We start from the raw sequence: 23,074 nt of genomic DNA on the forward strand, positions 1-23,074 counted from the left end.
TGCAGTATGAGCAAGCAGCTCTGGAGAACGTGGGCTACGGTTTGTTTGCTAAGAACAAAACAAGTGAGAAACTGCTACCAACAGTGGCCTCTTTGAGGTGGCACCTGAAACGTGCAAATTATCAGGTCACATGGAATCATGCAACAAGATCAGTATGTTCAACTGCCCCCTGTAATCCCCGGATGGGTGAGAGACAGCACGGGTCGTCTCGTCCCTGCCCTGGTGGTGGTGCTCCAGAAGCCGCCCTGCCCTTTGCGCAGCGGGGCGGTGAGAGTGCCCGTGCGACGAGGAGATGCGACTGCCGCAGGGAAGATTTGCTGTGCTCCCATGCATGCAGCTGTGACAGGGACGAGTGCAGCAGCAGAGTATCGAACTCAGCAGCGACTCTTCTGGGGGGCACAGAAATGTTTCAATTATCCGCATATTACTGAGACTATGTAAGTATAGTTTGAAGGGGTGCAGCATTAGACATTCAATAGCCCATCGTTAGATGTAGGGGTTACATTGAGAGCACACGGCTATACTTTGTTATTCACATGATATATTCATACAAAACATTCCACAGCCCTTCTACAAAGAGTCATTACTGTTATATAAGGCGTTCACATGGATTGCTACTGAAATTACATGTGTACCATGTGTGGTTTAGGCTTCTGTCTCTGGCCGAGCAGACAACATCAAAAATCGGTTTTATAATTAGGGGGTGGGGATCTTGTCATCTGCATAACTTAGTAAAAATAACAGACAGAAAAAATGTCTCAAATCAGCCTATTCTACAAATAATGACAAATATTTTGATGTATTACATGGTACAGACAAGCTCTTACTGTCGTGTGACTACAGACTTTTGCTTTAACCAAAGGCAAAAAAGTACAGGAACATGCATAAAACTGGTCACCTGGGGCTAAATGTTTCCCAAACTTTCCAAAACAGTATGATTTGTATTTAAAAAATGTCTGCCAATTTTGGTCAAAATTAAACTATGCATCTGAATTACGGCCCTTTTTGTGATTTTATGATTTTTTCAAATTTGATGTCCAGTCCCATTTAAACATTGTATGATCTAGAAAAACTGCACCACTTCCAGAATCTACCGCCACCTCAGTGATGACCTCAACAAATGTGCTTAATGTGGTAGCCATGAAATTCTTCTATCTGATAAGTTACCCCTTACTGCTCGAAATGGGTGCGGGCTGGTAGAGTACATGTCAGGAGCCAGAGTTTTACCGCATACCACTCTCTCGGTAGTGGATGAAGCAGCAACAGCTAGTGTCAAAGAGTTACTCTCCTTTGCTTTTGGAGGCCAAGCTGCATTAACTTGCTACATTTATTTTATAGATACAGAGCAGGGTGAAGTTACTTTCCCATTGGTCAGGCCTCCAGGAAGTGCTTTCAAAAAGCTAAACTTATTAGACATCGGTATAAAAAGGGTTAAATCCAAATAACAGTTTGAAACCTGATTTACTGTTGCTTTTCCAGGAAAAGGTCTACTGTACAGGAGTAAACATAAGGCTATTTAATTTTCGCAAGGGCCGCTGCTCTCCTCTCAGTGTTCTGGAACAAGGCTCGGATTAAACTCTTTACCTCAGTGGGGGAGAATTCGGCTGCAAGGGGCCCTTTGCCATCTGCCCATCTGGAAGAGAGGAAAAGGCAATCGTCGTTTTACTGAGCTATACAACTACAGGTTAATACCAATATATATTTCTACAAAAGCCCTTCTGACCCCTTTAATGAAATCAATCCAGTTCTCTGGATCTTGCTCCCCACAACCAGTCCTACACTCCTGAATATTTCAACTATGCTTAGTTTACAAGAACAGTTCTAGCCTGCATAACTTCCTCTCATCCCAGTGATATGAAGTTTGGGTATTGTTACAACTAATTCTAGGGCAAAGAACCACCGCCGGTTCCAAAAGCTTCAAATGTATCTGATTACCGACCCGCTAACCACGTGTCCACTATTAAAACGGTCATATTTATAAAGCAACTGATCTAACAGCAGGACCTGCTCCTAGGGATTTTCACTATAGACAGGGCTCTCTCTACTTTGCATCTAGCTCAGAATAAACTTACAGCCTACTCTGCCTGTATTTACTGGGTCCAACAAAGTCAGCATCTCTTGGGACTGCAAGACCTGGGGTGGAACCAGAGCATTCAGAAATACCTCCAGTTGTTCTGACAGCAGCTGTAAGTAGCTCACAGTACAGGCTGTGGCAGAGCTCTTTGATACAGGGGAGAAGTTGATTTTCCTCTTTGCTCTCCACACTCTTTGGGCCTCAAAGTGAAGGCTGCCGAAGACAGTAGGCAATCCACACCCCTCAAAGGTGCTTGTAGCACAACTGTGGATGGGGACTGTCTGGTTCCAGACATCTACTGCCAGTTAGTATTGCACTCAGAGATATTTGGGCCCAACCCTCATGTTAAATTCATGCGAGTCTCCCATGCCAGTCTAAAGGAGCAAGCCACAGCATTTTAAAGTTCAAACTGGCCACACAGGAAAGCCTGACTCTTTGGTACAATTGCAGTAAACAGCAAGTAGGCACAGATAACATCAAAAGTGATGGGCAGAGTGCCAAGGGTGGCTGCAATGAGATACACAAGGCAGGCCTAAGGTTACGCTGATTTATGAGAGAATAGAGAGAAACATATTGGTCAGGTTTTACACTTTTCTTTGGGCATTGGGCAGCATTTTGTGGATAGTCACTTTCACTCCTCCCCTGCACAGTCCATCATTTTCCCATTTGGGCTGGTCTTTCGCAAAGAAACAGGGAATATGCATAAAAATCACAAAAAAGAAAAAGGGGGGACTATAGGCAGGTGCAATATCCAAAACTAACTCGATTTCAAGCAGACAGCGTTCCTTGAATTGAGAACACTGCAAGTTTGATGGCATTATCCATCAACTCCATACACTGTGAAAAAATTCCTGTGGGTATTAGAAGAAAGGAGACATCTACCGATCTACTATTTCTTGGAGATTGGCCTGCAGGATAATCATCAGCTCTTTGAACATCATCCATTTCTGCACATAGACTGGAACTTCCTCTTGGTATTTCTTATTTTTGTTCTCTTCCAGTAATGGAGTGAACACCAGAGGTCCTTCTTCCAGCATGATCCTGCACAGGGAGTGCAATCTGTCGGCGTCCTCAGCAGAGATATCCTGGAATCGCACAAACGGGGAGCACTGTTCAAAGGAACCATTAAGCATTTTCTGGTGCTTAGAGCAGAAAGTGACATGAAAAGACTAGAAAGCTTTGTGAAGATAAATCAGTGATCTGAACCATACTTAACATACCACATGAGACACTAGGTTTCTTCAGCTTCCTATCTGCCACTCTTCCTAGGCCAAGAGAACTTATTTATGAATGTGCGCATTTCAACAAGTTCTTGGCATCCGCTCAGCACAATATCTGTGTCTGCTTCAAAGAGCACATATGTCTTAACGGAATGCAGAACATCTTACTGAGAAGCAAGGAACATGATTATAAAGGCTTGACACTTTATAGGGAAATCGCTCAGACTGTGCCAGCCTAATAAATATAAGCTTTACATTTATTAGCAGACACAGCCATAGCAATCTTCCTGTAAAGAAGCTCATACAAAGAAGAGATGCATTATCGGTTTAATTCTCTGCAGGTATACTTGTGTACAGATCACAATTGGATCAGATGGATAAACACATTTCAGTCATTTGGTATGAAATGGTATTTCCTTTAAACAATTTAATATGCTCATTTTACTACTTGTCCCAGCATAACCTGCCAATCGCTTAACAGACATATAATAGGGAAATACAAGAGAGAAAGAGGTAGAAACAACCAGATTATTTAAACAGAGCAAAATCTGGGATTGAGATCATGCACTCATTTCAGTATATGGTGCCTAGATAGGATGAAGACAGATTAATGTATGGCCCCCGACCACTGCAGCAGGGAGCTGAGGCTCTCAGGGCTTCCAGGCTCCCTGCTACTGAGCAGGACTACCAGGTCAGCTGGCTCCCCAGCCTGCATGAGTTGGGCTGCCTGGAGAGCCAGCTGGCCTGGGAGTTTGGAAGCCCTGGGGCCCCTGGAGCCAGCAGACCCTAGGATTCATATCAGATTAACAGTTGCTATTCAGTAGCGGGCAACAGTGAAACGGACATGATTTATGTCCGTTTCACTGAGCAGCTGCTGGAGGTCCCAGAAGTATATTTCATTTTGGAATCCTTGTGTTTTTGATGTTTCTGAAACAAAAATTTTCAGTTTCCCTGGTTTGCAGGAAATTTCAAAATGACTAAAGGTGCTCTAAGCAATACTCAGATAAACCACCTTTGAAACTTTGCAAACACATTACAAACTCCATCATCCTACTACACTTTGCTAAGTCCTAGGGTGCACCACCCACTCAATTCAACACTAAAAGGTGAAATCCAGCTACTCCACTACAGTGAGTAGGAGCTTTTCCATTGGCTTCAGTGGTGCCAGGATTTCACCCTGTTTGTGTGCGTAGTGTCAGTTGGTTCTGGGTGATGGAAGCTTGAAGTATTTCTTTTGCACTGGATCCTAGATATCAGTGAAAGTCAAGAGTGGCCCTGAAAGCTGGTTCTTGAAAGCTCATCTGTAACGTAAACAAGTGCCTTATTTAGAACTACATTTGATCCTTGGTATGTAGAGCACATACAATCACCCCTTACCTCTAGGGCAGTGATTCTATTAATGATCTCACTAAGTGCTGTGTTCAGTAAGGTCCCCATGGCCTTGCAGTAGATGTTGACCGGAAGCACATCTTGCCATACTTTGCCAAGTCTCTTTAGCTGGTGCAGTACCTGGAAGATAACAACTCCATCTTATCCAGAATCATAAACACAGATAGACGCTAAAGATGATAAGGTAATTACACAGTTATAAACTAGCTTTCAAAAGCAGGAGAAGGCAATAAGGTATAATATTAAGAAAAAAACTAGTATTTTTAAGCTTGGATCTAGAAGTGGTTCCCCGCGCAAAAAAAGCTCTTTTCCCTGAAAAATTTCAAACAACATGAAAATTTTACCAAAATCTTCTAATTTTTTGAGAAAGCAATTCAAATAAAAAAAAAACCTTTCATGTTGAGTTGAAGTGAATGGAATCAAAACGAAAATTTTTCAGCTTTTACAAAAGGGAAAGAAAGCAGGGAGAAGAAAAAAACAGTATCAAAAAAAGAAAAAAAACATTGTTTCAATTCCACTGTATTTGAACGCCAAGCATTATATCTGCGCTAAGAATTCCTACTGCTACTAAAAGGGGAAAACCACACAGACACATTACACTTGGGTCTGTACAGCCCTTTGGCTGGCATCACTCACCTGCCTTGCTGCTTTGTTTGCTGCAGAATAGTTTTCCTCATTGTCCATATTGGAAAAATTCCTTGCACTTGACAATCTCTCCAGGAGCTCTCCTTTCTGCACACGCATCTGGGCCAGAAAACACTCCATCCCTGGAGGAGCAAACGAGAGGAGGAAGAAGTCATTTATTCCACAGCCTCAGATGATGTCCGCATTAAATCTGATTTGCCTATTCCGAGACATTCAGCACTGGAATCATAAACCTGCCATAAAATTAGGATCAATTTTTACAAGACTAATACATTCGCCTTTTCCAGTTTCACAGAACAGCCAGATGGTACCATTCTGCCAGGCATACATTGTCCATCACACAGCCAGGGAAGATGAAATTGCACCCGTAACCAACCCACCCACCCACAGTATGTGAGATCTCACACAATTCTGATTCCTACAATGCAAGATAAAATAAACAACTTGAAAATCTGAGCAGAAGCATTAACTATGGATTCCCTGCTTTTGTCAGATCAATACATTGAAAGTTTTTTCTGCATTTTGTTTCTTTGGCTTCTTACAACAATCTAGCAAATGTTCAGAACAGAGGACAGCAGGTTCCAGAGTGTCCATGTGAGCTTGGTGTCTGATTGTACAAAAAAATCATTCCTGGAACTGTGCATCATTATACAGAAAGGGACAACCAAAGGCTATCTTGCCAACTTGTGAAGTGGCAGAGGGCTCTACCAGACAGAGCAGCCTTCTCATCAAATGCAGGGGGTATAATATGTAATCTCAGAACAAGGATTCATACCACCAGTAGCCAAAGAAGAAGGCTGCTCTAATCAAGCGAGGGCAGAACAGGAGACCACCCTTTGGCGTTACCGGAATGGCCACAGACCAAATGTTAGGATTCTGCACTCTGGGAATTCCTCTGTTATACCTCAAATGCTACCTGGAAGTTGGCAAAGACATACTCTGGCACAGCAACTTCCTTGCTGACAGCATCAGGGAACTGAAAATGTAAACCTGGGTAGGCAAACTCCCACTGAAATCAATAGGACTAACAAATTACATTGGATATTGATGTAGAATAAACCATGTTATGACCAATATTACTCTGTGTAATATTAATCATACTCAGCACTTCTGTAGCACCTTTCTTCTAATGCTCTATAAAGCTTAATTAAGCCTCAGAGCTAGCCCCCATCTCCCGTTGAGGCACTACCCCATTACACAGATAACAAAAATGAGGGACAAAGAAGTTAAGTGACTTGCTGAGGGTCACACAGTGCCAGGATTTCTAATTCCTAGTCCACTTCTTTTACCACCAAGTCACATTTAAATTATAAATCACTCAATTACAAATACTGGGATGAGATGCTAGTCAGTATGTTTCAGTTTCAAAGGTAAAATTACCAAGTCTCCTAAAGCCAGGTACCAGATCTACGAAAGTAGCTGCTCCATCATACAGGATGTTGGTAAGGCGATATCGGAACTGATGCCCCAGGGTCAGCAAGTGGTGGGCAATGTACATACAGTTGTTGTGATGAATGGCAGCCAGCTGGGGTAGTTTCTGAAGGTTCTCTCTACCCAAGGAAGGAGGAGGAAGAGAAGGGAAGAAATAAAGAGACTTTTTTAAAATCAGATCTGGGCCTCTAAAAATAAAATAAATATCCTGATATTGTTCTATACTTCAGAAATGCTCAAGAAGTCAGACACTCAATAGGCAAGAGGCTACCTTCACTCTTAGATCAATGCTGATGCTAACTAATCAAAAGCAACATGCATCATGGGGGACAGTTAGCGAGAATAAAAGCATGTGGCCTCTTGACTCTCACACACCATGGAAATTACATGTTGAGAGGGTAGCACAACATCATTTCCTTTGTAGGCCTGGTCTCGGCATAGCTACGATGTTCAGGGGGGTGAGGGTGAAAAGTCCACACCCCTGAGCGGTGTAGTTAAGTTGCCCTCAGTCCTTATGTTGACAGCACTAGTTTGAATTCTTCCGTCACCCTAGCTACCGCCTCTCAAGGAGGTGGATTACCCATGCCGACAGGAGAACCCCTCCCATCGGGCAGACAGCGTCCACACTGAAGCACTGCAGCGACACAGGTCTGCTGTAGTGTTTTCAGTGTAGTCATGCCCACACTCTAGCCATGTCTAGATTCAAATGATCGTTAATGTGAAGATTTAGAAGCAGGAAAGCCATTTGATGATAGCAGGAAGGTGAAATCAAGGGAGGCGACAAGAAACTCTCACCAGTGTCAAAAGGAGAGGAAAGCACTGGGTTGTGGCAGGGCCACCAGAGCTAAGGGTCCCCAAATCCAGTTGTAGCCTTGGATTTTAACCCTTTCCTACCACTGCTTTACCCCAAGGAAAAGACACCAGCAGATGGGGGCAGGGAAACACATCCTGAAACAGTCTTACAAGCCACACTTGGGTTGAAAGGCTATGGGCAGTGTCCATAGCAAGGCTTGGAATGAAGTTTCCAACCCAACTGTAACATGAGCTGCATACAAACCACTTCCATGTAGGGGTTAGCCTAAAAAATTGTTGCTTAAATTGTGCTAACAGATACCAATCTACCAGTCCACAAAGAAGCACTCGACTAAGCTACCTTCGGCCATGTCTGGTGACAGCTGACAAAAGCTGTTCTACCAGGCTTGATAATGCTTTAGCGGTAGCTAGCACTGACTGTTTTCCAGCATACACAGGGTCCAGAAGGGATATAAATAGTTTATTCACATTAGTGAAACACACAAAAAACAGTTTCCCTTTGTTGTAAGACTGCAGACAGTCAAAGATTCTCCAGTGGCCCTATTAATGAAAAGCCCTATATAAAAGCTAGGTATTATTATTATATGAGGGGGTTTTAAAAGAGATGGAGTGCTGTTTTTCCCAAAGGAGAAGGGAGTATCCGTCCACCAAACCAAAGATCACCCAGGACAAGAACAGGACTATTATGCATTAGGAGTATTATACATAAATAGCTTGGCTCCTCCCCCGCAAAGCCGGCCCCTGTGTAACACTCACTCACTTACTTGTGGTAAATTGGCACGACGTCATAGAACAAATGGAAGATATTTCGCACTGAGTAAAAGAGCTGTATACAACTGCAAGGCAAACAAAGTTCATGTTAACAATCTTCCAGTTTTCAGAGTAACAGTCGTGTTAGTCTGTATTCGCAAAAAGAAAAGGAGTACTTGTGGCACCTTAGCGAACCAATTGGTTAGTCTCTAAGGTGCCACAAGTCCTCCTTTTCTTTTTGCGAATCTTCCAGTTGGAACTAATGCATGCAGCAAGCAGCGCATTCTTAATCCAGTGCTGAAAGGAGAAAGAATTCAATGGCTGTGTTTTGGACCCTGACATCAAACATAACCAGCAGAGACTAAGGGATGATTTTCAGAAGTGCCTAAGTAACTTAGCAGCACACGTTTCCACTGGAAGGCAATTGGGCGTCGTGCTCCAGGTGTAATTCCAGCTTGGAGAGACACATCTGGGCTGGCGCTGATCAAGCTAGCATGCTAAAAATAGCAGTGCAGCCACAGCTGCACAGATGACAGGATGGGCTAGCCGTTCCCATATGAAACTCTGGGTACGTGCTTGGGCGGCTTGCCTGTCCCACTGTGGCTACCCTGCTCTTTTTAGCGCACTAACTCGATCAGAACTCAAGCCAGACTGCCTCCTTGTACTGGAAATCACACTCTGAGCGCCAGTGTAGACACACCCAGAGACACTTCCGAAAATCACACCTGAGGCTGCAAAGAGGAGATGACTGAGATGCTTGGTCAAGGCAGATATGGTAAACCCCTGGCCCTCACTAGCTCTGCCTTTCCACTTGGAGACCTAGCTGCATATTTAATATGAAGAGCAGTCACCAAAAACTTTGGGGCTCCAGCCTCATTCACCATGGTGTCCTGCTGCACCTGCAGTGCCTCTGCATTCATGTGCTAAGGTCCAATGAATGCCACTCTCTCCACAATGCGCATTGCAAAGGGCACAAACACTGCGGAAAGCGTTGCTCATTCTGGAACTGCAGACAGCCATTTGCCACGTGTTTTCTTCCTCAAGGGTAGGGGGAAAAGAACCTCCACTAACATTTCCTACAGGAAGAGGATAATAATCACGGCATAGGGAATAGCGCGGGGCACACATTTTTGAGAATAGCAACTATTATTACTATCAAATATTTGTGTTACAGTCGCGAACAGGAGCCCCCCTTCATGGACCAATGTGCTAGGCAGTGTGTAATCTACCCCAGAGCACAGGCTTTTAAAGACCTGTTCTGAAAGCAAATACAGTCTGTAAGCCACAGGCAGTATCCTGGAAATCTTACCAAGGCTTCTCCCAAGCTCTCTGGTAAGCCTGTCACATCGAGGCCGAGCAGCTGGCATTGCTTGCACTCCTGAGAGTTTTGTAATGCTACCCAAGGAAGACCTACAAGATAGAGGCCAGCTCCAGAACCACAGACCGCATGTCAGGAACGAGACCTCTGAAATCCATCTTTAACCAGGGAGACAGCATTTCCCCTCCGAACACACACACACAAGCCTGAAAAATTAACACTCTGCTGTTGCAGAATGGTGGGCACTCTGTACGCAATCCTCCTTCCCCAACCAGAGCCACAGTCTCCAGTTATCAGGCTGGACAAATACAGCCTTGGACACTTGGCTCCTCGAAATCCCTGCCAAATGCACAACTCAGGTTCTTTGCTTTCACTCAGGTGATGATGTAGTAGGAAAACAGGCAGCTCACCCTCACCGGCAACGACACTCTAACACCTTGTCTTGTCTGGGAAAAAAGTCCTTTTCACCAATTGTCAGCTAACAAATGGTAAGATTTTAGCATGGACAAGGCACCGGTTTTTATCCTGATCTGCTAACATGATTGAAAACTACGAACTGCATTGTCCACACTAGCATTTTACCATGTTAGCTAAATAAAGCCCATCTCAACACACCCTTAGAGGCCATCACCACTAGATGTTGTGCCACCAGGGCACTGCAAGGAAGGCTGCATGGCAGCTGTTCCAGTTTGCTGGATTAATCCGGGGATTCAGTCTCCAACTGGCAAATATGCAGCTTTCATTAACAATTTCACCTTGATTATGTTTACGTGAATTACATTTTCTGCCCTTTCTAGTATTGGTGCCTGTAATCAGGTGTCCTGATACCAAGAGCGTCCCTTGGGCTCTACCCACCAATTCAGAATTCTTACCACTGATCTGTGCTGGTTGTAGCCTCCAACAGGGTCTGATAAGCCAACTCCATCAATTTCTCCACAGATACACTGATGTGGCAGGTAGGCAGAGAGAATGTGTGCTGGCTCAGTTTGGTCTCATTCTCCAAATTTATCAGCTTGTTGTGCAGCATTTTGGAGGCTTTTTGCGTTTTTAAATTATCACCTGCCCCAGGGTCAGGCAGTTTTGGTATCGCTACCGAGGAATCAGGTGTGATCTAAGGAGGAAACAAGAGGCACATATCACAACTTAGTTCCCAGAGAATGGAGACAGCATAAGGCAGTTTAACAGTGAATTACACAGACCCTATGTGCAAAAAGAACAGGAGTACTTGTGGCACCTTAGAGACTAACACGCACATTAGGCTGTGAATTCCACGGGACTCCACGGGAGCTAGTCTAAGGGGCTCACAAATGTATATGGCATGATAACAGCTGAATGTGTGATGCATAGTAGGCAACTATCTCATTCTTAAACACCATCTAAAGGATCTTTTCTCTTTACATTTCTATTAGCTGTCATGATCCTCAGAAAACCAGCTATCTCGTTCTGAGGAAGGCTTCATTCCATTATTTAAAAAATCATATTCAGCTTGTTAGTTAGAATATCAGCCCTATAGAAAATGCATTTGAGGGCTACCCAAAGCTTTAAGGAGCAACCATTTCCTGCAGAGTTCACATAAATAACAAAAACAAACCAATCCTCTATAAAAACCAGACTCAGTGTTTTTAAGCTGTTCCCCTTCAACAGCTAGATGGTTTCTTAGAAATACGCATTGTAAATTGTGATCTCTAGCACCTTTACAGTGTTGTGTATTTCTGAGGTCATCAACTTTCTGGCTGCCACGATCACGTCCTGGCATTTTTTGTTAGCGAAGTGGGAATTGACATTGCGGGCGTATTTCAGTAAGTCCGTGGATTCTCCTTTTAAAAACCCCATGTTCTTCAAGCTTTTTTCAAATTCCTCCGTGGAGTTAATCACCTGAGAAGAGAGTTAAACACAAACCATTTCCACACTCTTATGGATTGTGAGTTGTAATAACCAAGAGGCAGGATCAAAAGCAGCTAGACAGTCTCCAGACATTCTTCAACAGAAGGCACAGAGTGGGTGCAAAGGAAGTACAAGGGTAGGAAATGCTCTAGGTTACAGCTTTGGATCTGGTTCCAGTCAGTAATGACCCCAAACTGTGACCACCTGACAGCCCTGCGGTGGCCCTATTTCAGTTGAACATGTGTCCAGAACAAAAACAGTACGGTGGACACTAACTGTCCGCCCTGTGCTGGCAATCTCAACCACAGTGCCGGCAATCTCAACCACAGTGCCAAGGAGTGAATGAAACTGAAAAGAGAGGGGCTCCCCGCAGAGAAGCGGCATGGGAGAAGCTTTGCTGCTACCTGCGCTGCTCGGGAAAAGACTCTAGACTCCAGGTGTCAGTCTGGCACCTTTCACCAGCACTAGGGCCCAGCACCGCAAAGGTATTTAGGTGCCTAACTTCCATTGATTTCTACAGGAGTTAGGCACTAAATACCATTTATGAACTGGGACTAAGTTCTATTTTATTTATTTAGGTTTAAAATAATAAAGACCCTTGCCCAGGGCTTTAAGAGCTGTAACACAATTAATCATACAGTAAACACAATTCAATTAAATTTCAGCAGCACTGAAATAATTTCCACAGGAACTTGGCTTGTCAGCCAGCTACCAATCTTCCTCATCATCTAGGAATAATGCCCTCAGCAGCATGTCCTGCAAGTCAACAGATCTGGTCAACTTTGGACGATGGAGGGAGTAAGTCCCAGCCCTCATTGCCACCCTCTCTTCTTTATAACGAGAGTGTTCGTGGTGATTGCAGCTTGTTTAGCAAAAGCAAGAGGTCTTAAGCTAGTTCGAGCTGCTGTTCAGGCTCAGTGCTGCTATCTTTAACTGCATCTGACTGATTTTTATGCTAGGATACAGGAGAGAGCAAAATACGTAGTAAAAAACATTGCACCATTATTGGCTCTGCAGGAATATGAGACACTGCTTAAGGCAGAGACTGACTTTGAAAGCTCCTATTGTAGCAGAGGATAAAGATCAGAGACAATTCCAGTTATTGCAGAATCTGCCTTTCCAGGCTTTACGTTGCATGGATTTTAAACGTTTTGAGTCCTACCTCGACGTACTGCTCTAGTTTGCTGCTGTTTGCTGGAATTGAGTACACCAGACATTCCTGAATGAGGCAGCCAGATACCTCCTCCCAAACCATGTCACCCAGCATCTCTGCCAATACCACTTTGGAGTCCTTGTCATTTTCCCCACACTCATCGAGAGACACATCTGGATTCAAAAGAAAGAACATAAATGGGTTTTTAAATATGGTCCAGGGGGCAGACCTCTCGACCCCTTCCACACCCCACTGAGAGCTCAGAACAGGAACTGTCAATGGTTCCATTTCATCTGATGTTCTCTGGTCTCGGGCCACGTACAGGAATTCCCTGCCTCCTGAGTCACTAACAGATTTTTAATGTAGACTGAACCTGTGTTCCCAGGGAGTTTGTTCAGTGCCTGGAATGTGCCCCATTCACTCTTTGTGAAGAGATCCTCCACCATGACTAGTCCTCTATAGAATTTTGCGTAGATTGTATCATGCATTTCAAGCTTTTTTCCTCAAGTTCCCCAGAGCTTCTCACAAAGCAATGATCTAGTAATACTGGTCATCTGAGAACAACTCTTTCTACAGAGAAATAAAGCATTTCTTAGATCCTCTACAAGCTAAGTACTCTTTGTTCTTCATTTTCATGGTATTGGTTTCTCCTGAATGCTCAGAGTCACTGCAGATGCTGTCACTCAAACCCCACTTTCTCATTTCAATGCTGCTGGCGGCTTCCTCAAAGAGACCAGGAAATTAAACTAGTCTTCAAGAAGTGACTCCTCGCTCAGGAATTCCCATCTTCTGGTAGTATCAATGCCCTCCCCATACCCCACACACTTCTCACGAAAAGAGGAGGTAAGATGGTCTGCAAAGCTACCAGGAGGAAGCACAACAGAGCTGGATAGATGAAAGGGTCCCAAAGGAGAGGGAACCAAGCGCAGTTTTGCAGTGTTCAAAGCTGCCCAAGCATTGCAAAGCCTCACTGAGCTACAACAGAACATCCCAGGCACTGCCACAGTAGTATTACGGGGAGCAGTGGCGCCCTGGCGGAAACCAGTGCTGTTTTCCTGCTAACCGTTCCAAGTGGCCTCCACAACAGCTAGACGAGCCAGCTGTGGAGAGCAGCATCGCACACTAATTTCAGGGGACGAACTACCTACTCAACAAGTGTGTGTGAAGAACTTCAAGCACCAGCGAGATCTTGCCAAAAACCTCTATTGGGGATGGATGCTCCAGATTAGGCTCCGCAGACTCAAAATGCAAGACGACTGTGTCAGGCTGCTTCTCCAGCAGGGGCCGAAGGGAGGGATAAGAAATCAGTGGCTTGAGGATGTACTTCAGCAGTAATTGGCCTGACAAAGGGAGAGAAAGATAATCTTCAGCATCCATATGCAGTCAAGTAGGCTCTTTGCTCCAGTAGTGCCTAAGAGGGACTAGCTATGACCAGCACCTCGGTTTTAGGATTGTTCAAATTCAGGACAAGGAACATTCCCCTGGGGTAGCTGTAAAATCAGGAGTGTTCTTGAGGCAGAGTGTTTGGTTTAAGCATGTTTTATTCATATAAATATACCTGGGGACTCAGACATAGAGCCTATGATTTTATAAATCAAATGATAAACTAATTACAAAACCAGCCATGTGAAACTGTATGCTGGCAACTGGCAGAGCTCGCTAATTGCTTTACTACAACCTGCGATTATAATCACCTGCAACAGCCTGAAATTAACGCCTGGCTCTGTGCCAGGGAGGGGACTACAACCAGAAAACAGTTTTCAACATGAGCCCATCGAGCCACAAAACCACAGATCAAAATGAAGTAATAAAACAACTTGACAGGGAGGGATAAATAATTCAGGGCAGTTGCACATTAATAGGAGTCATGGGAAGAGGAAAGTGTAACAAGGGAAGGGTTGAATTATCTGACCAAGGGCTAGGCCATTAACAAAATGCCTCCCTCTTCCCACATTCTGTTCCTTATTTTGCACTGACAACGGAACCCAGTCCCACGCTGGCAGATTCTTGAAACAAATTCACTATTTAACAGCAGGTCTCTCTACAGCTCATTTTAATGGGACACAAAGGCCTGTCTTACCAAAAAGTTTAAGCCTGGTGTGCAGTTCTCCAAGGACAGCAAATGCCTGGAGCACAGAAGCAACAGGTGGTCCAGCGATCTGATCTTCCTTCAATGGCATGGTGCATAAATGCAACTCCGTCTGCATCACCGTCTCTGCACTGCTGATTTCTAAGAGAGAGCATAACCATTTCCATTACAATGCGAACTGGGCTAGAGAGGAGCTGACAGTCTACAGGACTTCTTGGATGGGCGCTAAAACAAAACATTAAGCTCTCCTTTCTTTACCTCATTTCCCTGACCATAAGTCAGGGAGATCTCAAGAGTGGCTGGGATCCAGTGTCCCGCTCCTGGTCCCCATATAATGATCTTGCTGGCCTTGGGAGTTGGCACCGGAATCGTTATTTCCTGAATAGCAGCATATTGCAAACTGCTTGTGTTGGTCTTTTACACAGGTCTTGATGCAATTTCCCCATTTCAATTTCTGTGCAAATTTAAGATGTAAAGAACATTTTGGCCATAATGACTTTTCCTCCTCCAATATAAGCTCAACTGAGGCATGAGCTTGATTTTTTAAATGAGGAATTTCTGTGGTACAGAGGGTACTGAGATACATACATTTGGGCACTGGCTATGTGTCAGTTGCTTACCCTCTTCCTAACCATCTAAAGCAGCTTGGCAAAATTCTGCTCACCTGAAGTCAAATATCATTAGTGTGTTCATAATCGTCATGGTAAGAGTAGGTGAGTCTATTTTAATGCCTGGACTGGTAAGTTTTCATGATGAATTTGTAAGGCTGAGCTAAAGCAATCTGGATTTCCTGACATGCTCAAGGAGCTACAGTTATATACAAGAAAATGAAACTGAAGTCACTTGAAAGATCTAACTGAAGTGGGTCTCCTAGGATGAGAACTTCCTCAGAAAACCGAATTGGAAAAATCCTTGTGCATCAGACATGCTGCACCCGCACAGCTTGCTCTGAACAGAGACGCTAACATGTGGATATGGACGGGGTATTCTTACATGGCACAGAGGAAACTGTAACACCCCACAGGTGTTAAAGAATCAGTATCACTTCAGACATAGTTTCAACTACCAGCAGTTTTCCATTTCAATTACCTGTGCAACAATCTGGCAAACTAAGCCCAATTTCTACCATAAATAGGTCAGAAGAAACTCATCCTTTCTATTTTATTCCTCACCATAACTACACTTTTTCATTCAAAACAGCACTTTGTTATTCCTCCATTGCCTCCTCACCCTGGGACTAGAGCGGGCTCCAAGGAACAGGAGAAAGGGGGTGTAACCTGCCAAACGAGTCTATGCTGGGCGAGCATGTTCATCTTGACGAAAGGTTTCAGAAGCCTCACCCAGCTAATGGGACAAGTCAGTTTCTCAATAACGCACAACCTGATACTGTCCAAGCTCGTTTCCTCAGGAGCAGATGAGCTGCACATAAAATATGGGGAAATCCTACAACCTCTCAGGTTTTGCATCATGGCTGAGAAAGGAGCTAGAGGCGGAGAACTCTCTGGGCTTCTCTGTATCACTCACTAGGAAATACTGCTGTATGCGCCAGAAGAAACAATTCAAGTAAATTTTAAGAGCCACTGAATGTATCAAGCTGCCTGTGATAGCTCCAAACCACCCCCATATGGTGTGAAATTCAAAGAGCACTGCCTCCAGTCAATCCTTCTCACTTAGGAATATGCCACTGGCAGGAAGGGCTAGCTGAATCCATCCTAGCTCACCTAAGTTAACTAACTTCCTAGCTCTGAAGAGGTTTTCAAACCAGGATCATTTCTGTGACTGAACCAAACTAAGATGTTCAGCACCTTTTGATGGAGGCAGCTTCCACAAAACCATTTGCCGCCACTCTTCTCCCAGGTGATAGAGCATGTTCTGTGTCTGCACCGTCAGCTCCGTCCCCAGTGCTTTCAGAACCTTCAGCTCAAAGCCTTTGCGGGATTCTAGCATTTTCAGACTACTTCGTGCCTAGCAATAAGAGGACGACAGTTATGCACAGAGCATGGGCACCAGGCAAATTGATCCAATGGCATGCAAGTGCTAACATAAGGGAATCACGGGATATTTATTGATGATATTCGTAAGAGATATAATTACATATACTTGAGAAGCTTGTTACTACCTTTTCCAGATGGCGAGCTGCTGCAACATACTTCTTTTCCAGTAATGCAGTGCTATAGTCTTTAATAGCTGTATCAAACTGAAAGAGTTAAATATAAGTTTAAATAAAACAAATACAAGGTACTACACTCAGGAAGGAATAATCAGTTGCACAAATACAAAATGGGATGTTACTGCCAAGGAAGGAGTACTGTGGAAAGGGAGTACTGTGGGGGTTATAGTGGATCAGAAACGAAATATGAGTCAACAGTGTAACACTGTTGCAAATAAAAAGTGAACATTATTCTGGGATGTATTAGCAGGAGTGTTGTAAGCAAGACACGAGAAGTAATTCTTCCACTCTACTCAGCCCTGATAAGGCCTCAACTGGAGTACTGTGTCCAGTTCAGGACACTACACTTTAGGAAAGATGTGGACAATTTGGACAAAAACAAACAAAAAAATCATTAAAGGTCAATAAACCATGATCAATGAGAAAAGATTGAAAAAAAAACACCCCTGGATTTGGTTAGTCTGGAGAAGAGAAGGCTGAGGAGGGACAGGACAAGAAGCAATGGGCTTAAATTGCAGCAAGGGAGATTTAGGTTAGGCATTAGGAAAAAGTTCCTAACTGTAAAGGTAGTTAAGCACTGGAACAAATTACCTAGGAAGATTGTTAAATCTGTCACTGGAGCTTTTTAAGAACAGTTTGGACATATCTGAGATGGTCTAGATAATACTTGGTCCCGCCTCCGTGCAGGGAACTGGATGAGATGACCTACTGAAGTCCCCTCCAGTCCTACATTGCTATGATTTTATAATCACACACAAATAAGTTTCAGCTCTAAGATTACAGAGCACTTTCTAAAATCATGACATGAATAGAGATAGAAGAGTCATGATTATTTATTCACTCTGGAGACCTAGGAAGATGTCAGTAAAAAAAAATACAGAAACACTTAGCAATCTGAAGCCATTTCCCCAGCCTCCTTCCTCACCTCTTGTAGCTGTTTCAGCACACTCAGAACCAACGAGTCTCGCTCCAGCTGCTGCTTCAATTCAGTAAATTCTGCAACGGCCACATTCAGGTCTTGCTGGACCTAGAACAGCAACACAGACCTCAAGCCTTCAGCAGTTCATTTACAGTAACCAAAGGCGATGAGAACCATTTCTATTTCAAAAGTAACACCGACATGACAACACCAGCATGCTGCCTGACACGTACGTACCCCCCAAAGTTACAGCCAACACCTAAGGTTATTCTAACTGAAAGAAATTAGAAGGGAAAAGCTTCTATTTCCCCATTGTATTTACCCAGTGCATTTGACAGCACTTTGTATGTATTCGGTTTCTCTGTAGGATCAGCCTGTTTTAGCCTTACTAGAAAGACCCTTTTAAACAGCAGAGAGAAGAAAAACTCGTAAAAAATTTTTAAACGCATTATTGTACGGGAATTTTTGAAAAAAAGTAAACCATGGCAATATCAGATTGCAGATCTTTTAAAAAAAAATTACTCAAGTCAAAAGATTCCGGAGTCACTTTAACAGTTCTGAATGCATCCGATGAAGTGAGCTGTAGCTCCTGAAAGCTTATGCTCAAATAAGTTAGTCTCTAAGGTTCCACAAGTACTCCTTTTCTTTTTGCGGATACAGACTAACATGGCTGCTACTCTGAAACCTTTAACAGTTCTCTACTTTTAAATTAGATAAATGTCAATTTGAATTTAGCCAAACGTACAGTTTAACTATACATTTTAAAAGTTTCCGTAGGCGTGCCAGATCAATAGATATGTTTCCCTTTTTTTATAAAAAGATCCCCAAACTGTTAAATAAACAAACAAACAATCTCCTGTATTGTTTGTACCTTAAATACTGCAGCACTAGGAAGCTGAAATTGACTACAAACAAGTGTAACTGATGTCATTGATTGTTACTGTATAGGTTAAGAAACATAAATTAAATACACAGCAACAAATAAACAGAGACAACTAAAGTGGATGTTTAAGATTCTTTCACTTTTAACAAAGCATAATTAGTATCAGATGTAAAAGTTATTTTCACATTGTATGATTTTTGAGTTGATCATGCTCCTTTGCGAAGAAAAAATCCAGATTTATATCCCACCTGCATTAGAGCCTTTCTAACTTACATTTCAAAGCCAGAGTGGCAAAGCAGAGGACAGCGAAGAGAATTAGAATTAGTCCAGGGGTATAGAAAGGACGACACACACAAAAAATATAAGCAGGTCAATTGCCACGGGAAGCTGGGGAAGGACAGATTTGCAATCAATATACAGAAAATCTGAGTTCAATTCCCAGCTCCGCATAGAATCTTCCTGTGACCGTGGCCAAGTAATTCCACTTATTCGTGCCTCAGTTTCCCCATCAGCAAAATAAGAATGATTCCTCCCTATCTCAATGCGGGGAGGCTTAGAGGATAAATACATTAATATACATGAGGGGCTCTGAAACTACTGTGATGAGCACCATGGAAAACCATTCAGCAACATAATTAATGAATAAGCTACAGCTCGCCCTTTATTTATATCCCAGGTCTGACACATCATAAATTGGTATGTTTCAGTCAAGGGCACCCTTTATAAGAGGCGGAGATTCATCCTGGAATCCTTAGCCAAGATCTTTCTTTCCCCCTCCCCTGCCTTCCTGTGCAGCATGCTCACGGCTGCACATCAGTGGAGCTGTATTGCTTTGATGAAAGCTGCTAGATACAGATAAAGCGAAACTGCTGCCGTGTCACCTCATTTTCGATCCTGGATTTCAGAAGGTCGATGTTGCTGGACAGACTGTCCACTTGTGACACCAAGTCCTCAGCGCTCTGCATGCTCGGGAGGAACTCGTTATACTTCTTGTTAATCATGTTGCAGACTTCGCCCTAGGAAGAAGGGATGGACTCAGGATCAGAAAAACAAACACCCATAGGGTTGCCAACTCTGACTGAAGCTATTCTGGGAGATATTTTTTTCCAACATGATGTAATGTCATTTTCTTAAAATATCCTATTAAAAGCTCCCAGATTTCTTTCAATAGTCACCAGGAGATTGATGCCGATCCTGGGAGGCTCCAATCCTGGAGGGTTGGCAACCCTAAACACCCTCAGAGAGAAACCCCAAAGCTGTGACCACAGGGCCAAAGCCTCCCACCCCCATCGCGGCCCTCTCTGCAACCCTACACTGTTGAGATGGGCAGAATGATTTCGCAGTTAGTGGGACAATGGCAAGTAGTTCAAAGGGAACGTCTCACAGGCCAAGGTGGAAGCAGCACAGATCCCCCATCACTACAGCCTGCAAACATTGGCAGGAAAAGCACCCCACCATCCAGATCCTCATGCACCGCCCCTCAGCGTTACCCACCCCCTAATGCCTGGTGCTCCAGTGTCACCACCACCATACTCACACCCTGTCCCTTCCCTTCCCTGGACCCCCCCGACAGCCTTTCTATCCCTCCTTAATTTACTCCCCAACTCCCCCCTCCCACGATCCCACAGTCATCCCCTACCCCCAGCACTCCCTCTCCCCCTGGAGTCCCCTTCTCTCCTCCCCCCTTCCCAGCACCCCTACTCTGCCCCTATCAACACACACATACACACTGGGGTCCCCCCCATACTCCAGTCCCCAGATTGCTCCTGCCCCCCTGGGGTTCCCCCCCACACCCAGCCACCCTGGATCCCCCCTCTGCCCCCCGGGTCCTCCCACACCCAGCCCCCCTGGATCCCCCTCTGCCCCCCCGGTTCCCTCCAGTCCCCCTGGATCCCCTTCTGCCCCCCCGGGTCCCCCCACAACCAGCCCCCCTGGATCCTCCCTCTGCCCCCCAGATCCCCTCACACCCCAGCCCCACGGATCCCCCCTCTGCCCCCCGGGTCCTCCCACACCCAGCCCCCCTGGATCCACCCTCTGCCCCCCGGGTCCCCCCCAGCCCCCCGGATCCCCCCTCTGCCCCCCGGGTCCCCCCACGCCCAGCCCCGCTGGATCCCCTCTCTGCCCCCCGGGTCTCCCCACGCCCAGCCCCCTTGGATCCCCTCTCTGCCCCCCGGGGTCCCCCCCCAACCAGCCCCCCCATCACCCTCCGGCCCCACCTTCAGCTCCTCCACCCGGCGGGAGAGCCGGGTGATCCGAGTGCCCAGATCCTCCTTCTCCAGCCGGCCCGAGTGCGCCAGCACCGCAGCCACCAGCGAGGGGGACGGGGCGGCCATGGGGACCCAGCGCCTGGTCACAGACCCCCTGCCACCTCCGCATCAGCGGCCCGCCAGCGCGCGGCACCACGGGAAAACGAGTCCGCCCGCCCCCTACTCCGGGACTCCAATACCCATGAACGTCTCGGAGGCGGCCCGGGCGGGACTACAACTCCCAGAGTGCACCACGCAGAGCGGGCCTACGAGCTCCGGCGTGGGACACACCGATTCAGAACGTTTCGCTCTTTCCCCCCCATTCTATTGGTCCGCAGCCGCCGAGCGAGGGAACGAGCCCCCCCGTCTGATTGGGCCGCTGCCGCGGGCGGGGAATATAAACCGGGAGACCCGAGCCCGGCGCCTCTCGGCCGGCACGAGCCGCCCCCCCGGGCGGGGCCGGGGCTGCCGCGGGGCCGCGCAGAGCAGGCGGTAAGTGCGGGCGCGGAGGCGGTGCCGCGGGCCAGATGTGGCTCGAACGCGGGAGCAGCCCAGAGGCGGCGGTGAGGGGGGGCGGCGGCTCGGGAGCAGGACCTGGTCCGGCGGGGCTCGGGCAGGGGCCCGGGGCTGGGGGCTGGGGCGGCGGCGGCTTGGCGGGGGAGGGGGGGGCCCCGGGCTGGGGCTGCGGCTGGGCGGGGGGGGCGGCGGCTTGGCGGGGGGGGGGCCCCCGGGCTGGGGCGGGGGGGACGGCGGCTTGGCGGGGGGGGGGCCCCCGGGCTGGGGCGGGGGGGGCGGCGGCTTGGCGGGGGGGGGGCCCCCGGGCTGGGGCGGGGGGGGCGGCGGCTTGGCGGGGGGGGGCCCCCGGGCTGGGGCGGGGGGGGCGGCGGCTTGGCGGGGGGGGGCCCCCGGGCTGGGGCGGGGGGGGCGGCGGCTTGGCGGGGGGGGGGCCCCCGGGCTGGGGCGGGGGGGGCGGCGGCTTGGCGGGGGCGGCGGCCCCCGGGCTGGGGCGGGGGGGGCGGCGGCCCCCGGGCTGGGGCTGGGGGGGGCGGCGGCTTGGCGGGGGGGGGGGGCCCCGGGCTGGGGCTGGGGGGGGCGGCGGCTTGGCGGGGGGGGGGGCCCCGGGCTGGGGCTGGGGGGGGCGGCGGCTTGGCGGGGGGGGGGGGGCCGGGCTGGGGCTGGGGGGGGCGGCGGCTTGGCGGGGGGGGGGCCCCCGGGCTGGGGCTGGGGGGGGCGGCGGCTTGGCGGGGGGGGGGCTGGGGGGGCGGCGGCTTGGCGGGGGGGGGGGGCCCCCGGGCTGGGGCTGGGGGGGCGGCGGCTTGGCGGGGGGGGGGGGCCCGGGCTGGGGCTGGGGGGGCGGCGGCTTGGCGGGGGGGGGGCCCCGGGCTGGGGCTGGGGGGGGCGGCGGCTTGGCGGGGGGGGGGGCCCCCGGGCTGGGGCTGGGGGCGGCGGCGGCTTGGCGGGGGGGGGGGGCCCCCGGGCTGGGGCTGGGGCGGCGGCGGCGGCTTGGCGGGGGGGGGGGGCCCCCGGGCTGGGGCTGGGGCGGCGGCGGCGGCTTGGCGGGGGGGGGGGGCCCCCGGGCTGGGGCTGGGGCGGCGGCGGCTTGGCGGGGGGGGGGGGGCTGTGGGGGGGGGGCCCCCGGGCTGGGGCTGGGGCTGTGGGGGCGGGGCCCCCCGGGCTGGGCCTGGGGGGGCGGGGCCCGTGCTGGGGGGGCGGTGGCTGGGGGAGGAGAGGGCGGGGGCCCCCCCGGGCTGGTGCCGCGACGGGGGGGGGGGGGGGGCGGCTCGGGGGTTGGGCTCGGGCAGGGGGGCTGGGCTGGTGCCATTTGGGGAGGGCGGGCTTCCTCCTGCACCAGTGCCTGCTGGGGAGGTGGCAGCTGCAGAGGGGAAAGGGCCCTTTGGCGGCTTCTGAAAAGCGGCCGGTGAAGGGGAAGCACTTTGCATCTGCCCTTGTTGCTCAGGCTTTGCATCAGACACCCGCACTCCGCTGTCCTCTGGTGTGGAGGGGGCTGGCTCTCCTGGGAGATCTGGTTGGGAAATGTATGTGACTTACTGTGTGACCTTCCAGACAAACTTTACTTGTCAATTTCTCAC

At 48.0% G+C, this 23,074-nt stretch overlaps 1 protein-coding gene across 2 annotated transcripts; it reads right to left on the reverse strand.

Annotated features, from left to right (window-relative positions):
* Positions 1 to 751: 751 nt before the first annotated feature.
* ZW10 (zw10 kinetochore protein) lies at positions 752 to 21,277 on the reverse strand. 2 transcript variants are annotated; one of them, XM_037882276.2, is made up of 16 exons: positions 20,955 to 21,277; positions 19,620 to 19,754; positions 17,862 to 17,963; positions 16,886 to 16,963; positions 16,572 to 16,731; positions 14,758 to 14,907; positions 13,826 to 14,017; positions 12,687 to 12,850; positions 11,333 to 11,515; positions 10,513 to 10,751; positions 8,337 to 8,408; positions 6,709 to 6,878; positions 5,320 to 5,450; positions 4,672 to 4,803; positions 2,957 to 3,159; positions 752 to 1,633 (listed from the first exon to the last, which is right to left on the reverse strand). In XM_037882276.2, exons 1-16 carry the CDS (start codon positions 21,069 to 21,071, stop codon positions 1,513 to 1,515), a joined length of 2,349 nt encoding a protein of 782 aa, XP_037738204.1. In that variant the 5' UTR covers positions 21,072 to 21,277; the 3' UTR covers positions 752 to 1,512. The 2 variants fall into 2 exon arrangements, with proteins under 2 accessions (XP_037738204.1, XP_043389869.1); XM_043533934.1 differs by lacking the exon at positions 2,957 to 3,159 and having other exon boundaries at positions 20,955 to 21,167.
* Positions 21,278 to 23,074: the final 1,797 nt, after the last annotated feature.

The sequence above is a fragment of the Chelonia mydas genome, chromosome 22, assembly GCF_015237465.2.
Source record: "Chelonia mydas isolate rCheMyd1 chromosome 22, rCheMyd1.pri.v2, whole genome shotgun sequence".
NCBI classification, from domain to species: domain Eukaryota; kingdom Metazoa; phylum Chordata; order Testudines; family Cheloniidae; genus Chelonia; species Chelonia mydas.

Excerpts from the sequence above, each read along its gene's own strand:
- ZW10 (XM_037882276.2), bottom strand. The coding sequence starts at position 21,071 with ATGGCCGCCCCGTCCCCCTCGCTGGTGGCTGCGGTGCTGGCGCACTCG. Across the intron at positions 12,851-13,825 it reads TCTTCACACACACTTGTTGA|ATGTGTCTCTCGATGAGTGT; the intron begins GTAGGTAGTTCG and ends TTTTGAATCCAG. Across the intron at positions 3,160-4,671 it reads ATAGAATCACTGCCCTAGAG|GATATCTCTGCTGAGGACGC; the intron begins GTAAGGGGTGAT and ends GTGCGATTCCAG.